We start from the raw sequence: 17,612 nt of genomic DNA on the forward strand, positions 1-17,612 counted from the left end.
GGGCGCGCATACATTTTTAGGTCTGCAGTCTTCAAAAAAACAAACAGTATGCGAAGGCTAATGTCTGCGCGAGGTCTGCGCGGCGCAGACAGAAGAGGTCACGCAGATCTGCAGACAAAAAACAAACACTACCTTATTCTCATCTCTACCTACCCCCACCTCTACACCTCCAACCCACCACACCCCTACCTACCCACACCCACCCACTCCTATGCTCACCCCCACAAACACACACACACACACACCTACCACAACCCATACCCCCCCCCCCACACACACACACACGCCTACACCCACACCCACAAACACAAAGCCACCCCCACCCCCACAAACACACACACACACCTACACCCACAAACACACACACACACACACACACCCACAAACACAAAGCCACCCCCACCCCCACAAACACACACACACACATAAACAGATACCCACCCCAACCCCCCCCCCCCCACACACACACACATACCCACAAACACACACCCACACTCACCCCAACCCCCACTCACACCTACACCCACACACACCCACACCCACCCCACCCCTATAAACACACACACACCCACCCCACCCCTATAAACACACACACACACACCCAACACCACTACCACAATCACCGACCTACCCATCACCATCACCACCACCACTACCCCATCACCAGCATCACAACCGTCGCCGCAATCACTGTTGCCACCGCCGCCGCCGCCACAACCACCACCACCGTCTCCATCATCGACATCACCACTGCCCCCCCCCCCCCGGTTGCCCTCATCCCCATCCTACCACCGCTACCGTTTTCTAAAAATAAAAACCGATAGAAATATACACATCTAAACGTGTTTTCTAATTTTCTAAAACTGAAAATGAAAAATGAATAAGTTTTAACTAAACGTGTTTTCTAAATTTTCCAATGCTGAAAACAAAAAACAAAAACTGAAACGGGAAAACGAAAAACAAAAAATGAAAACTGTTTTTCCGTAACTAAACGCAACCTAAATTTTTCAAAAAAAATACTATCCGAATATAATCTTCTTATGATACATTATGATTTATCTCTTAATATTTAACTAAACAAGACCAATGAAACATCCAAACATGATGTTTATTTTTAAAATTTTGAATCGTACAAATATATATTGATGTGGTTTCTTATCACATCAAGAAATGAATTCCCACCTAATTTCACCTTACCAAATCTTTTTTAGAGGCTCACATGAAGATTTGAAATTCAATGAGATCAAAATGATAAAAATAAAAAATAAAATAAGACTAGTTATTTTATTTTTTAATTTCTTTATAAATCTTAAAATTTTGAATATTTTATTATTTGAGTATTGATTTATTTTCAATAAATAGAGAAAAATTAAAAGTAATGTTTAAATTTATTGATGTGCAAGTAATAAATATAAATAAAAACACTAAAATGTTGCAAAATAATTAAAAAAAAAAAGAAACATAAAAGTTGATTTCAAAAAATATATATCAAAACAAAAAATAAGCCTAAAGGATGTGTATTTGCTTCTTTATATACAATCTAACCGTTTTTATAATATTTTATATTTTAACAGAAATAATAATTTCAATGAGTGCATAGTGCATATCAAATTTAATACCATCATTAAATTCCAACACATATTAAAACTTTGAGACCATGAAAGCATTTAATTTTGTATGCTTGGTACCATGGGTACATATCTACCTCTCATTATCTCATATTTAATGCCATTCACTAATATATGTGATAATAATATTGTAGATTTATATAAGTTTAAATCTTTTTAAAGATCTCAATTCATTAATTTATTATTATTATTTTAATATATCAAACAACTATGTACACAACTTGTATTGTAGATGATCTAGGGAATATTTAATTGTCACAAAAACAAAAATGTCATGTTAACAAAGTTATCCGTTCCTTATAACCAGCATGTAGCTACACGCCTACAACTACAATCACCCAATTGTATTATGTTATCTGGTTTAATTATAGTCATATATTTAAATAAAAAAAATACAAATATAGTCATATTTAATAAGAAATTTCATAAAACAGTTCAAAATTTTCTGCTTTCTACAAAATAATGAGTTCAGTGCGAAATCAGTATTTATTTTCTGTAAAATGTATTTTTTTTATATGGTCCCACCAAAAGAAGGAAATCAAAATTTGGATGAAAATTTAAACAATATTGCAATGCCAAATTTCAATTTAGAATTCCCAATAGGCCTGACAATTCTCGACACGACCTGCAATACGACCCGCGACACGACACGAAATAAACGTGTTTGGGTTGAGTTTTTCAACCCGTCAAAACCGCCAACCCGCGAACCCATCAACCCGTTTATTAAACAGGTTATATATGGGTTTCTCAAAAAATATACGGGTTGACCCGCCAACCCGTTTAGTATTTTAATAAAAAAAATTATATATTTCTTAAATGTATTAAATATTATACTCTATACAGTTTATACTTTATAGTAGGATAGGATACCCAATATCATTGACCATTTGACCCGTGGGTAACCATCTGCTGATTTGCATTGCAACGCGTTTGGCGTTTGCCCTAAATAATCTCCGTATCTCAGAAGAATGGCGGCATGAACTATTGAATTATTATCGACCGATGTCAACGGGTGCGATTGAAATTTATCTATGTTTGTATTAATGTTTTAGTTTGAACATGTTTGCATAAATGTTTTTAATTTTCATTTAGATGTTTAAGACTTAAGTTTCTAAAATTCAGATATGTTTGCATCAAGAATTTGTTCATGATTTCATGTTTAATTATCAATTTTATTTATAGAATTCGACCCACGAACATACGAACCCGAATCTGACCCACGAACCCGCCAACTTGTAAACCCGTATAAATAAGTGGGTTGACGGGTCATATATAAGTTTAGGTTCCAAACCCGTCAACTCGTGACCTGTATAATTAAATGGGTCGTATTTGGGTTGATATATTTTAACCCGCCAACCCGAACACAACACGATTGTCAGGCCTAATTCCCAATGACATATAATTTCTCCATGCCAAAATCACACTTTCACAAAATCAAATTGTTCAAAAACTTCAAAAAAAAAAAAAGTTTTTTGATAAAATCAGTGTCGCAGCACAAATTTTCAGTTTCATGTTAGGTTGAAAATGTTTTTTTGGGAAAAAATACTATAAAAACGATAAAATGTCTAAAAAATTCCCTTAAAATAAAAGGAACCGATTTCGCTGAAAATATTCACTTCAAAAGTTGTGGTTTTTTTTAATATTGCTAAAGATATGTTTGTTAAAACACTTTAGCTTTTATTTGCATGACAAAAAAATAATAATAAACTTCTAAAATATGTAAAAAAAAAAAACATTAAAAAAAAAAGCTAAAAACTCTCGTAAATGACTTGAAATAACTTTTAGATAAACAGTTTTTTTTGTTTAAAATAAAAGCTTTAAATCCATACTCATGGACAAAGATTTTTCTTAAAACCTAAAACCTCTCAAAAGGTTGTTGACAATCATACCCAATACGTCTTCATTCCACATAAAAACCACATTCCTTACAATCTAATCAAACGACCCCTACAGAGAGGGTTCAAGCCGCATCATTATCAGCCGTTGGATCAGATGCAACTTTTTTTGCTGGAGAAGATTCAGTTCCAGTTGTGCTCATGGACACCCGCTTCACCCCCCTCCCCACCACCCCAAGATGTGTCACTCCACCACCAGTGGTGGTGGTGGTTTGAGTTGTTGAAACAGTAGTCGACCCGAACCCGAAACTATCACCAGCTCCAATCCGTGAAGAACTCAATCCACCGCCACCGCTGCCGCCACTAGAACCCTCTCCTCCGCCTCTTGCCGCCTTGGCGGCCATCATTCCAAGTATGTCGGATAGTATGGATGATGGGTTTGATACAATTTGCTCCAAATCTTCAAGCTGATACATTTTCACAAATATAATTAATTATTATTCAAGAAAACAATCCCAAGAAATGGAACTTGTTATTTTATAAAGATAAATAAAACAATTAAACTGATACATAAAGCAAAGAACTTGTTATTTTATAAGGTTAATTTCAAAAAAGACCTTATATTTTGTATTTTTTCCGGATTAAACCTCAGATTTATCTTTTGCCTGAAAAAGACCTTATTTTTTTTATTTTTCCGAAAAAACCCCTCAACTTTGAATTTTTTTCTGAAAAAAAATCCTTCAACCTTCTAAATGCTTACAAATAAACCCTCAACTTTTATAGTTTTTCTCAAAAAAACCCTCACATTTTACAATCATTTTGGCAAAAAATAACTAAAAGGGCAAAATCAGGAAAAATGAAAAAATACAAGACAAAAAATAAATTTGAGGTTTAATCCGGAAAAAAAAAACACAAAATAGAAGGTCTTTTTTGAAATTAACCCAAAAAAAAAAAACTGTGGGTTTACATTTACCTTTTTTTCAAGCTCAGTAGAAAGACCAGTGAGAATCTCAATCTCTTTTTCTTTTTCAGAAATCGGATCATTCGTTTGTGAAGCATTAGAAGATTGTCTACCAAGAACACTCGATTCACAATTCCCAGATAAACTTTCCACTTCACTTTTAAGTCTCTTTAAACGAGATTTGCAAACTGAAATCGCCTTTTGACAATATGGAATTGCTTCTTGACCCTTTGACCCGATTTCTAAGCATAAACATATCCGAAAGTTTCTGAAATTTTATATTTTAAGGAAAGATCAGAATTCAGAAACACAAGTAAAGGGTAAAGTCGGAATTTAAAAAAAGTATTGATCTTGAGAAAAGAAAGGATACAGTTCGGCTATGTGGCGACTGTCTGGTTCAGCTAGGCGTTCCAACATTGATAAAGCTTTCAGATAATCACTCAGGGAAGTTTCAACATCCTCTGTAAGAATAACACAAAAGGGCAAAATTGGAATTTTAGAAAGTTGAAGGTAAGTCATGTTTGTAATTAGCAATTAGCAAAATATGCATACCTCGTTCCAAGGCTACTTCTGCTAAAGCTGAAAGAATGTCTACTTTCTCCATTGTGTCGCCTGGTTGTTTTTCCGAAATTGCCCTTGCAACATCAAGCATTTTCCAAGCTAAATCTAGGTCAGATTCGTCTTCTTCTTCATCCTCACCCTCACTTCCTTCATCATCTTCATCTTGATCTTCCACTTCAAAAAAACAAGAGCATAAATCTCATTGTCATCCACATTTGTATTGTGGAAAACATTTTCTAATATTATTGATGTGAATTATGAAGATTTGAAGTACCTTCTTTAGTTTTGCTTGAAACAGAAGTTTCTCCACTTTCAGCTGATTTAGTGGATCCTTTTTCAGTGGATTCTTTCTTGGAAACAGTACCAGAGACTAATGGATCGGATTCCTCTTGAGCCTTGTATAGAAGTGCACATCCGTATTTGTAATATGATCTCACACATTCAGGTGCAAGCTCGCCATAATGTGCAGCTCTGATACAACAGAAAAGGAAGAGATTTCATCATCTTCAATATTCGAAAGAACATGTCTCATATCATTTGGAGATAACATTACACTCACAACAGAAGTTAACATAGAAAATTCAACATACATCGCAGATTCTTCTGAATCAACAAATTACAACAAATTTGTTAATTAAAACTGTATGCTTCTCCGGGAAACAAAATTACACTTCAAAACATGGTTTGTTTGCTTTCAACAAAGCAGAACCCGAGATTATTCGCATAAATCAACAGGAAAAGAGACTTCTACATGATTAATTGAATTAAAACAGTATGTAGAGTTAGAAACCCTAACCTGATTTCTAGGGCACGACTGAAGCAATCAGTAGCTTCGGCATAGTCTTCTTCTTTGTTAGCCTTCGATCCTCTGTCCATCAACTCTTCAGCGTACTCGAGTGACTTCTCCCTTTCTCCATCAGACGTCAGCCCCGATGTCTCGACAACGTTATTGTTGTTGCACGAAGAGGCTGTGCCACCCTGACCTGTTGAGTCGATGGTGGCATCAACAGATGCAGGCGCTTGATTGCCGTTTGGTGCAAGATCTTGTGAAGTCGGAGCTTCGTCCGCCATTGATGGAGGGAAAATGGAAATGAAAACCCTTGGAATTAGAGAAGTCAATGGCGCTTTGCTTTGATTTCTTTCAAGTTTTTCACCTGTGCCTTTGAAGCCCTTGGCGGAAAAGTGAATATATATTTTCTGCCAAAAAGAAGCGGGTCGGACTGCAACAGCTATTTGATAATCTATACTTTTCTAATTGGTCCCTGCATTTTGAAAGTATATGTAAACTAGCTCTTATTGTTTAAAATTTTAATGATTTTAATCCAAAAGTATTAAAGCAACTTCTATTTATTGTGATATACATTATATCTTTCGTTTTATAGTTGGTCCTTGCATTTTGAAATATATGTAACTAGCTATCGTTGTTTAAAATTTTATGTGCTTTTAAGTCCAAAAGTATCAAAACAACTTCGACTCATTATTATATATATATTAAAGTTGTGCACCCCTTAGGAACAGTAAAGTTCCTAAGGGGTTGGCAGAAATGGTCCTTGTATTATTGTTGGTCGTTTGCTTGTGGATACGTTTTCTTTTCAGGGTATTTTATGGAAGTATTCTTAATGTATGTACACGTGTTGTTCATTCTGCATGGTTTGTGACTCTATTTCATGTTTATCCGTTTTTGTTACATGTCTTCCGTCTTCGTCTATGTTTCCTTCCTTTCGTCTGTTCTTCTGATTTCAGGTAACTGTATGTCGTCTATATTTTTTTTTGTTCCGTTTGTTTCGTTGTATGTGTTACTGTTCTTCGGATTCTTTCCGTTTGCACTCTGTGGCTATGGGTCATGGTGGTAAGCCGCCTTGCGCCGACGTTGGCTCCTCCTCCAGTGCGTCGTCCCTTGGCACGTCTACTGACCGGTCTAATGGCTCTACAGTTGTTCATCGTCGGTTGTCTCGACGAATGCATGGTTCAGGTGTTCTTCCTGAATATCTAGACTGGCGATTGCGATGGTGTCTGCGAATTTTGTGGGGCTTTTTTTTGGTTTAGCGAAAGGTATCTGAAGCTATCTACTACTTAGCATCCGAGATATCATCGATGTTGCAAAGGAGGTTTGGGTGTCCTTCCTTACCCTTCTAGAATGGTTGTTGACTTCTACGCCCTTTTTGGTAACGACAACTTTTTACGGGGCATTAGAGCTTATAACAGTATGTTCTTGATGACGTCTTTTGGAGCAAATGTTGATGACGATGTGAATGATAATCGTGGCCCGTGTGTGTTTAGGATTTCTGGACATATCAGCCACAAAATTGGTTCCCTTTGTCCCGACCCTAAAAAAGGTCCACGGTTTCTTCAGCTTTATTTATTTGACACATAAAAAGAAGTGGATAACAGGTTTAGAGTTTTTGATAGTCCAACAAAAAAGAATTTGGATGAGGGTATAATCATGTTTCTGGTTTCCTTTTTCAGGCTGAACAATGAGTATGTACGAACATTCAAAACTGCAAAAGATGTTGCAGAATAGCATAATAGAACTTCTTATTCTGTCCGTTTGTTTAACAATGTTCCAGATCGTAGGTATGATCTCCCTTCACCTGGATCATTAGGTTGCATAGTTAGTGGTGATGACAGTAACTGTACAAGGTATGATATAGTAGTACATTCTAATTTCGGTCTGCCACAGCGTATTAGTAAGCTTCATCCCTCTTATATGCCACTGTAATATCCAATTTTGTTTCCATATGGTGAAGACGGTTGGTCTCCACGTTTGAAATTGAGAAATGAACTTGGTTCGGATGCTCGGAGTCTTACAGTTAACATGTATTATGCGTATCAGATTCATGCTCGGGAACACATATGGTCTCCGATTTTAAATGCATGTCGGCTGTTTCAACAATATCTGGTCGATGTGTATACTTGTATTGAGGAGGGACGGTTGGAATATATTGCTAAACATCAGGAGAGCCTTCGTTCTGAATATGTTGGTGGTGATGGGTTTTATACAATACATCAATCCTATGTGCACATGCAAAACCCTAGAACTTTGGATCTAGGTTTATCTAATTGTACATGCAAATTATCCAAAGCTTATAAACCCTAGATCTAGCATACTATAATCGAAATTGACATATGATTAGAGTTTACATCTTACCTTGATTGTTATGTAGCAATAACAATCATAAACCTTCTTGATCTTGACTTCTGAAAGCCTAGTGCCCTAAGTGTTGCACCTCTAATGGAGTCACAAACACTCAAGCAACAAGATGACTTTAGGAGAGAGGAGATTTCGACCACTCTAGGGTTTCATGATGGCATGAACGAAATTCCTTTGATATGGGGTCTATTTATACTTGTGGCTGCTAGGGTTTTAGGTGGAAACCCTAATATGACTGCTTAAGCCTTAAGCAACCCATGGACTCCTTCCTTAGAGCCCATGGACGAAATCTTATGGGCTTCCCCATAAATTTCGTCCACTCCACTCTATGGAGTCCATCAGCTCATCTATGCAACTATCAATGATTTGCATAACAGTCCCCAATTATTTAATCAGTCTCTTTTGACCACCAAATTAATTCCAAATTAATTTCTGATCAATACCAATTAAATAATATGATTTCCAAATAATATATTAATCTTATAATATATTAATAAAACCATTTTGAGTACAAATTTATTATCCATATAATAAATTCTACTCTCTATCATCTTGTCATCCTATCAAGTTGCATGAGTGAAGGCAACCCAAAAGGACCATGCTCATAATCATGTCAAGTACATACCAAAATATTTATGGGCTTAGACACCTAATCCAACAGTCTCCCGCTTGGATAAGTCTAATAACTATTTTGCAAGTACGACTTCAGAACCTGATTAGCAATCGTAGCTTTCAAAAGCCGTTGTCAACTCGGATCTTATCAGAAGCGCGTCCTTTAGATAAGGGATCATATATTCCTCCATTCTACAAGATATCGTATGAAGTGAGACATGGATTTTAATCATTCTCTTTGTTCATGTGTTGTTTCCTGATTTCTGATTCATGACGACTGACTAATTGAACAGATCAAATCAGTCCAGGCTTGGCCAAGCGCTTTGTGGTGTCATCACTAAATCATCAAGGGGCCCATTGATATCGCTTTTATCCCCTTAGGATAAAAGGAACGGATAAACTTCGACTCATATTCTTGCTCTATTCACTCATCAAATCACACACAACAATACGTTTTATAACACCAAGTTACTGGTGCGTTTACGTATTATCAATGTGCAACCGATTTGCAAACTGTAACTCATATCTCTTCGTTTCAAGAATATAAGATATTATCGTCTCACAATCACTCGTTATAAAATCCATGAAGTGATTCAAGTGAGTGTGGGTTTAATCCAATACTCAAATCTTATTTCAGGAGCACTCATGAATTTTGCAGCAAACTTGTGCTATGTCTAAACACCTTAGACAATCTACAGACGGATTCATGTCAGTCTTGCTTCATACCTACTTCCAACGTATGACCGACTGTGGATGTTTGAATAACCTAGTTATTATGGAAGTCAAAACATGCAAAGTGAAACACAAGAATAATTGAATCCAATATGGTCTTAAACTTGTGAGTATAAATAAAACACTTATTATTTAATCACCATAATGATTTCACATTATTCATTGTATATTGTTTCGAGTAATCAACTTACTACTTGAATTGAACACTAGATGTCCCATGCTCCAAGCATGCACTCTATGTTTACCTATGGTCCTTACTTTGTGAAATAGATCAATTGAACACATTACCAATGATACTCATTTCACAACTCCTAATCCTCGTTATGAGTGTAAGAATGCCAAATTCTTGCCACTGTCAAAATATGTTAGATTCTAACATTTTATGCAATGATCCTTTTGTAATGTCACAACACAAAAGTCACCAAGACTCAGCCAATGAAATTACAAAGTGCTCTATTGGAGATTGTTACAAGACAATTCCACGAAAGCGAGGTCTCAAAATCAAAGTACATTCCTTTGAACATCCTTCTTGCATAAAAGTTCCTAATCTTCATAGATTCTTAATATCCAACTCCCATTATGGAAACATTTCCATATTTGCCATATGACAACTCATTCTTAATAGAGTCTTATCTATTAATAATAATGTCGATATGGTTCATTCATAACTATACTTCCAACTGATCACAAGTGACCAATCCTTAGCGAACCTTAGATTGTCCTTGACGGGTTGTTTAATCACTTTAGTCATATCCAGTTCTGGTCTTTTTCCCTCTTAATGCCCTAGGCATTTGGAAAATTTAGAACAGATTGTACTTCATAGCACATATAATCGATCCTATATCCGAAGCATATGGGACACGATTCATGATGTATCACATAAAGACATGCTACTAAACCAGTCTTTTGCTATAATGTTTATATTTGTCATGTTCTCACAATTCGAACTATGAAGAGGGATGTCGTAATCATAATCGAATTTTGAGAACGCAATTAACATTTCCATATATAGAATTTTCTTATGTTGAACCATTCCAACATAACATTCATATATATATTTGACTAAATTTGATTAAAATTTATCGATCTAAGCTTTTAGATTCGAAATGAAGTATAGTATTATCTCCCTTAATTATAGCAAAACAACTTTTCAATTTATGCAACTTTGCGTATTGAAACTTTTGTTTTCTATAATTAATATTGCTAAATCGCAAATCATAATAATCATGCTCCCACTAACATGATAATTATCTTCTTACCAGCATAACACTTATGCTCCAACTAGCTTTGACATGTATTCAGAAATTAGCTGAATTTCTAGAAATCAATACTTATTGACTTTCTTACCAAAGTTCATATTTCTGATACGAGATGCTTCGATAAGATTTTATCTAAGCTCATACACCTTTTAGAAAGCTCATATGTGTGTATAAACAATTTTTAGAACTTATAGCAATAAGTCTTAAATGTTCAAACTGTTTGCCACTTCTCACAATTCGAACTATGAAGAGGGATGCCGTAATCATAATCGAATTCGAGAACGTAATTTTCACAACAACTATCTCCTTAAAATCTTCCTTAGTGAAAGCGTTTCCTCACAATCATTTTCATGAATTAGAGAGAAACCTTATGACACTTAGATTTTATGGTGTATGTGTTCCTATCCATATGAATTTTGTCAATTCCAGCCATTATCATAAGACAAGGTCTTTGACAAAATCAAACTCATATGGACTGAACTTGTTCAATCTCAATTTCTTGCCACCTGGTAGCACAAGTGCCCACCATGTCTTCCAAGTTGTTCAACAACTCACCTACATAGATCAATGACCTTTCATTGATTAAGGTGCTTTGCTTTGCCTTTATGCATTTAAATGAGAACTCATAGAACTCACATGCATAGTTAACTTAATTGGAATGGCACAGAAACAAGAATATGTCAACACGATAGGTTGCAAAGCTCAAGTCGTGTGCTAGTGATGAACTATTGGTTTACTCTTGATTAGTTCTTGAAGCTATTCAATACCATTAAGACTCTCACTGTCCTCTTGACATGTAAGATTCTCTTGTCAAGAAACATTCCTTGACAAACAAATATTCAAGAGTCAGTGTGGGTACTTATCAAGACAAACACTTCACACAATTGGTCCTAGTTGGTCTTTGTCTTATCCAAGACATCACAACTTACCGATTTCAAATGTGCAAGAGTAACAAACATCTCTTACTCCACATTCGATTGGTGTTATAAACCTTCTTATAATTATGTCACTCAAGTCGCAATCTTGGAGCATGACTCTAGGACTCGATTTTGGAATGAGGTATGACTCATCTTCTGATTTAACCATTTCAACAATTCATGATTCCTCTTCTTAACCATAGAAATGCACTAAGAAGTCCTTAGAGGATTAATTGTAATATGGTTTCATAATCTATAAGATGATCATAAAACATGATACAAAAGGACTCTCCCTTCTTTTCTTATTGGAGAAACTTTTATCTTTCTGCCTAATTGATTCTTATTATTCGTTCTGTTATTCATTGAAACTTTTCCAATGACTCAGAATTACACCTAATCTTGTAAGCATAACCATATCTACTAAACTTTTAGTAAACCATGACGAATAGTCCTATCGTTCTTTGTGGTGGACTTGACCAGTGCACAACCATGTGTACCTGATCCCCAATCCTTCACTTGACGATGGGTCGAACTACTCAATGACTACGAATGCGAAATTCGTTATCATCCCAGAAAAGAAAATGTAGTGGCAGATGCCCTCAGTAGAAAGGAGTACTCTGGTTGAAGAGTGAAAGCGTTAACTATGACGATCCATTCACACCTATCAACACAAATCAAGGAAGCTTAACTAGAAGCCTTGAAACCAGACAATGTGACAGGAGAAGCACTTAGAGGAATGGACAAGAACTTTGAAATCAAAAGTGACGGAGTTCGTTATTTCATGAATCGAATATGGACACCAAAGTTTGGTGGATTCAGAGAAGTAGTTATGAATGAAGCACACAAGACTCGATACTCCGTACACCCAAGTTCAGATAAGATGTATCTGGATCTCAAACAACTCTACTGGTGGCCAAACATGAAATTAGAGATTTCTACCTACGTGGGCAAGTGTCTAACTTGTGCCAAGATCAAAGTAGAACATCAAAAACCCTTAGGTCTACTTCAATAACCAGAAATACCTGAGTGGAAGTGGGAGCAGATTACCATGGATTTCATAACCAAACTACCCAAGACGCAAAATGGTCACGATACCATATGGGTGATCGTTGACAGATTAACCAAATCTGCTCACTTCGTACCAATCAAAGAGACCGATAAAATGGAGAAACTGACAAGAATTTACATTCGGGAGATCGTACGACTTCATGGAGTACCGATATCTATCATCTCAGACAGAGATAGTAGATTTACTTCACGGTTCTGGCAATCACTACAGAAATCTCTGGGAACTAGGCTAGATATGAGTACAGCCTACCACCCACAAACTGACGGGCATAGTGAGAGAACTATTCAAACCCTAGAAGACATGTTGCGAGCGTGTGTGATAGATTTTGGTAAAGTATGGGATCCCCACTTACCATTAGTCGAGTTCTCGTATAACAACAGTTATCACACTAACATCAAGACTGCTCCATTCGAAGCCCTCTACGGCCGCAAATGCAGATCACCTCTGTGCTCGGCTGAAGTAGGAGATACTCAATTAGCTAAAGGTCAAGTTCCAGAAATCACTCTCACTGGTCCAGAAATCATTCGAGAGACCACATAAAAGATTGTACAAATCAGGGAACGACTAAAAGCTTCTAGAGATAGACAAAAGCGTTATGCTGACAAACGACGAAAACCTTTAAAATTCTAGGTTGGTGACCGTGTCTTATTAAAAGTCTCACCCTGGAAAGGATTAATACGTTTCGGCAAATGTGAAAAATTAAACCCGAGGTATATTGGACCATTTGAGATTCTTGCAAGGATTGGTCCAGTAGCGTATAAACTCCAATTACCACTCGAGCTTAACAACATACATCCTGTATTTCACGTGTCAAATATGAAAAAGTGTTTGTCTGATGAAACTCTTGTAATTCCACTCGAAGAAATCGAACAAAACGAAAATCTTAATTTTGTGGAAGAACCCGTTGAAATCATGGATAGGGAAAATCAAACGAACAAAGCAAAGTCGCATACCAATAGTGAAGGTTCGTTGGAATGCCAAGCGAGGACCTGAATTCACTTGGGAGCGAGAAGATCAGATGCAACAGGAGTATCTACATCTCTTCCCTAGTCCATAAATACTTATTTTTGGAAATAATTTTGGGACAAAATTTCCTTTAACCGGAGGGGGGGGGGATAATGTCATAACTGGAGAAATTCTATAGTTATTAGAGTCTAAACTCTACCTAGATACTTATAAATTCTCAATGTAATAGTCTAGGTTAACTATTGTAACTTATTTTGAAATAATAAAAATAGAAATTAATTGAGATGAAAAATAAGGTCAAAAATGAAATATTAAATAAAATCATTTGGAATGAACCAAGTGATAGAGATTTTAACAACGATTCCAAAAATATAAAGAACTCCCAAATCCGAGTTATAACGAAGAAGTTATGACCAATTGAAGATCCGCAACAAAACCGGCAAAACACTGTAAACGTAAAAATAAAGTTTTCAATAAAATACTTCTTAGCCTTAACTATCTAAATGAAAGTCGTAGAATACGTTAACCTGTGAATGTCTGTAAAAAGAACGTCCAAATCTGACTTCATATGAGGAAGTTATGATTTTTCTAAATTTCGGTTTGGTAGTAGACAGCTAAAAACTCGAAATAAAGATCGAGTGATTTTTAGCCGAAGCAACCTAAACGAGAATTGAAATTCTCGTTAATAGTAGTACAACGGTAAAAAGACAGACGAAAACGGACGTCGATTGAGGTTACGCCTACGCGTGGATATAAAGAACGTCAAAAACGGAAGTCGTAGAGCATAATCACACCTACGCGTGGATATAAAGAATGTCAAAAACGGAAGTCGTATTCAAAAGATACGAATTTTTGAAGTTTTAAATGATAAATCCGAAGCTTTACGCCCCGCGTACGAGGTTACGCTCAACGTACTCGGACTAGGCCTCAGATTGACCACGTCGTCCTTTCTTCGTTCAACAGGCCACGTATCTCGCATACTCGACACGTCCGAGACCCGGGTTCCGATCAGAAGACACGTCTCGTACGCTCAGCGTACCGAAGCTACGCTCAGCGTAGTACACCGCCACGCAGTACGCCCAGCGTACCGAAGATTTACGCTCAGCGTAATGCGAAGCTCCAGCTTACTATAAATAGAAAGCGAGGCCTCCGGGAATGTTTGCTTATTTTCTTATCCCTCTCACACTTTTACCCTCTATTAGCCCACTCTTGCCTCCCGAAGACCCGATATCATTACCAAAACCCGAAGCAAGTCTCGACGCCCCGAAGTTTCCGAGAAAAATCATATTTCAAGTCGAAACTCTGCCCGAGTAAGACCCGGTTTTCAACTAAAATCCCCGATTTCGTCAAAGAAAGTCATCTTTAGAGTCGAAGTGCTGCCCGCATAAAGCCTAGTTTTTCATCAAACCGTCACTCTTAACAAGTGAGTTTATACCCCTATGTTTTCACTATTTTTTTTATAATGTTTTTAGGGGGTAAATACATGTAAAATACAATGAATTCTCGTATAAATAACAAAACTTGTTCATTTAATTTACGACTGTTATAAACAACTATTTTACTGGTTTGGAAATTATTACAACAATAAACATATAAATTATAATAGGTATAATTTGTGGTTCATACATGTTTATCAGTACACTTTATGGAATTACATATGCTTTCTATATATTCAAAATATCTGATGAAAATAACTATATAAATTATATTAAATATAATTTATGGGATATTTACATCATATCTATTACAAAGATATTTTTCATTATTCTACACGTAAATATCAATATAATTTTTGTGAGACACAGTTCAAGTACTTATTAAAGTATAAAACAAAAGTCTTGAAAGTTATAACCAGAGTCTCCTGGAGGGAGAGCGTGACACTTGTATATAGATATATATGAGACTGACAATCTCACATCCCGACTGTTAGCTACAGTCAAGTCGGCAGACTTGGGGTGACATTTGTCGTACCAAATTACAACGCCTGAAGAACGTTGTGTTTCAGGCGAGTCTTAGGTCATCAAGCATGGTTATGATAACTCACAATTTGATATTAAATAATATGTTTAATGTAAGAATAAGTAAACAACTTCACATAGTTTTAATAAATTAAAACTATAATACAATAATTACAATTTCACAAGTATTCATACAAGTATAGATATAGAATACTATTCTAGTACAGTGAAAACATACTTTTCATAGTTTTATGAGAATTTAAAACTATACTATTTCAGAACACAAATACATAAACAACAGAAAATATAGGATTTTCTGGGTGAATTTATTTACATTTCAGAAAACAAAAGACAGAATACTTTTACAACATACATATGAACTCACCAACTTAATTGTTGACACTCCTTTCAAAACTACTTGTATTTTCAGAAAATCATTAAACATGTACCATCAAGTTTTGAGGAAGACAAAGTTTTATATAATTATGTTTGTTAATCATACTTTTTGGTGTTTAATATACAATGGTTTTAACACACATGTAAAGTTATATTTTATCAATGTAATGGATGTCGTACTTTGATTACTATTGTGCATTGTTGTGATACTACACATGAAGTCATCCACCCTCGAACGTTTCCGCCGTTCAGGTTTGGGGGTGTGACACACACACACACACATATATATATATATATATATATATATATATATATTAATTTGCAAAAGTGCCTTAAGAATATTTCTGGTCTTTATAATTAATAACTTAGTTAATTATTTTTGGTTTACATAGTTTTAATTTAGGAATTATATTGATCTTCAGAATATATATTAGTTATACTTTTACTCCTTTTAATTTCTAATTTAGTTAATTATATTGTTGGTTCTTATTGTTTTTAACTTAAAAAACAAATGAATTATACTTTTGGTCCCACTAATATTTAATTCTAAACTTCTTTTTTATCCATGTAGTTTATAATTTAGATAACTACACTCTTGTTATTAATTTTCATTAACTACACTTTCAATCATAATTGCTATACAATCTGATAAATAATAGTTTAATGAGACATTTGGTCACGGAGTTATTTTATATGATCTAAACTTTAGTAAACTATAAAAATGGCTATATGGTTTTGCAAAAACATTCAAATCATTTTTTTGTTCTTTATATTGTATATTTATTATTGAGATATTAGTTAAACAAGTCTTTACCAATGAGGTAATTAACAAAAACAATCATTTTTTCTTATTTTTTCAGAACACATGCATTCCAGAGAATTTATATATGTTTTGGACTCGAGAACGGATATAATATAATGCAAGTCCGAAACCTGATATGTTAGCAATAAGTATATTCAAGACTGACATAAGATATTCTACAATATTTCAAAAATCCATAAATCCTTTGACACAAATGAGACTTTCTATAATATTATGACAAATTATATAATTTGATGAGTAAATGTAAAAATATAAACTTTAGCGATCAACTTAAAATCTTTGAAAAACTTAATTTACCCAACCAATACGAATGCAATGCAGTTTATTTGAACTTGTTAATAGAGACAGAAAAGGGATAAAATCGTTTAATTTTGGTTTGGACTCAATGTGTAAAATGATTAAAATAAATTGAACCACAAAAAATTTAAAATCAAGAAGCATGAACTATGCTAGTTGTATCCATTCTTGTTTTGGATTGTTGTAAAGTAGTCTTGCTGCTCATGTGAATATAGAGGCAATGATTAGAACATCTTAATATATAATATTTTTCATTCTAACCAAAATCATAATTATACTATATAAATTTAGATAATAAGAAAGAAGAAAATGAAACAATATTTCTTAACATAAACTTTCATATTTCCTTCTCATCATCATCTTCCTCTTCATTTTTATTTATACTCTCCATCGATAATCTTTTTGTATGGAGTTTCTAATCTACCTGTCAACCACTCACACAACTCT

The 17,612-nt window shown here is 35.0% G+C and overlaps 1 protein-coding gene across 1 annotated transcript; it reads right to left on the minus strand.

Annotated features, from left to right (window-relative positions):
* Positions 1-3,363: 3,363 nt before the first annotated feature.
* LOC145109394 (Tetratricopeptide repeat (TPR)-like superfamily protein) lies at positions 3,364-6,163 on the minus strand. The gene is made up of 6 exons (XM_079046533.1): positions 5,782-6,163; positions 5,260-5,456; positions 4,977-5,159; positions 4,795-4,885; positions 4,437-4,692; positions 3,364-3,930 (listed from the first exon to the last, which is right to left on the minus strand). Exons 1-6 carry the CDS (start codon positions 6,054-6,056, stop codon positions 3,589-3,591), a joined length of 1,344 nt encoding a protein of 447 aa, XP_078902659.1. The 5' UTR covers positions 6,057-6,163; the 3' UTR covers positions 3,364-3,588.
* Positions 6,164-17,612: the final 11,449 nt, after the last annotated feature.

This window comes from Lactuca virosa, chromosome 4 (assembly GCF_052849685.1).
Source record: "Lactuca virosa cultivar CGN04683 chromosome 4, Lactuca_virosa_CGN04683_v6, whole genome shotgun sequence".
Lineage (NCBI taxonomy): Eukaryota > Viridiplantae > Streptophyta > Magnoliopsida > Asterales > Asteraceae > Lactuca > Lactuca virosa.

Coding starts and splice junctions, on each gene's coding strand:
- LOC145109394 (XM_079046533.1), bottom strand. CDS start 6,056: ATGGCGGACGAAGCTCCGACTTCACAAGATCTTGCACCAAACGGCAAT. Junction 4,886..4,976: donor AGAAGTAGCCTTGGAACGAG/GTATGCATATTT, acceptor TTATTCTTACAG/AGGATGTTGAAACTTCCCTG. Junction 3,931..4,436: donor CTACTGAGCTTGAAAAAAAG/GTAAATGTAAAC, acceptor AAAATGTATCAG/CTTGAAGATTTGGAGCAAAT.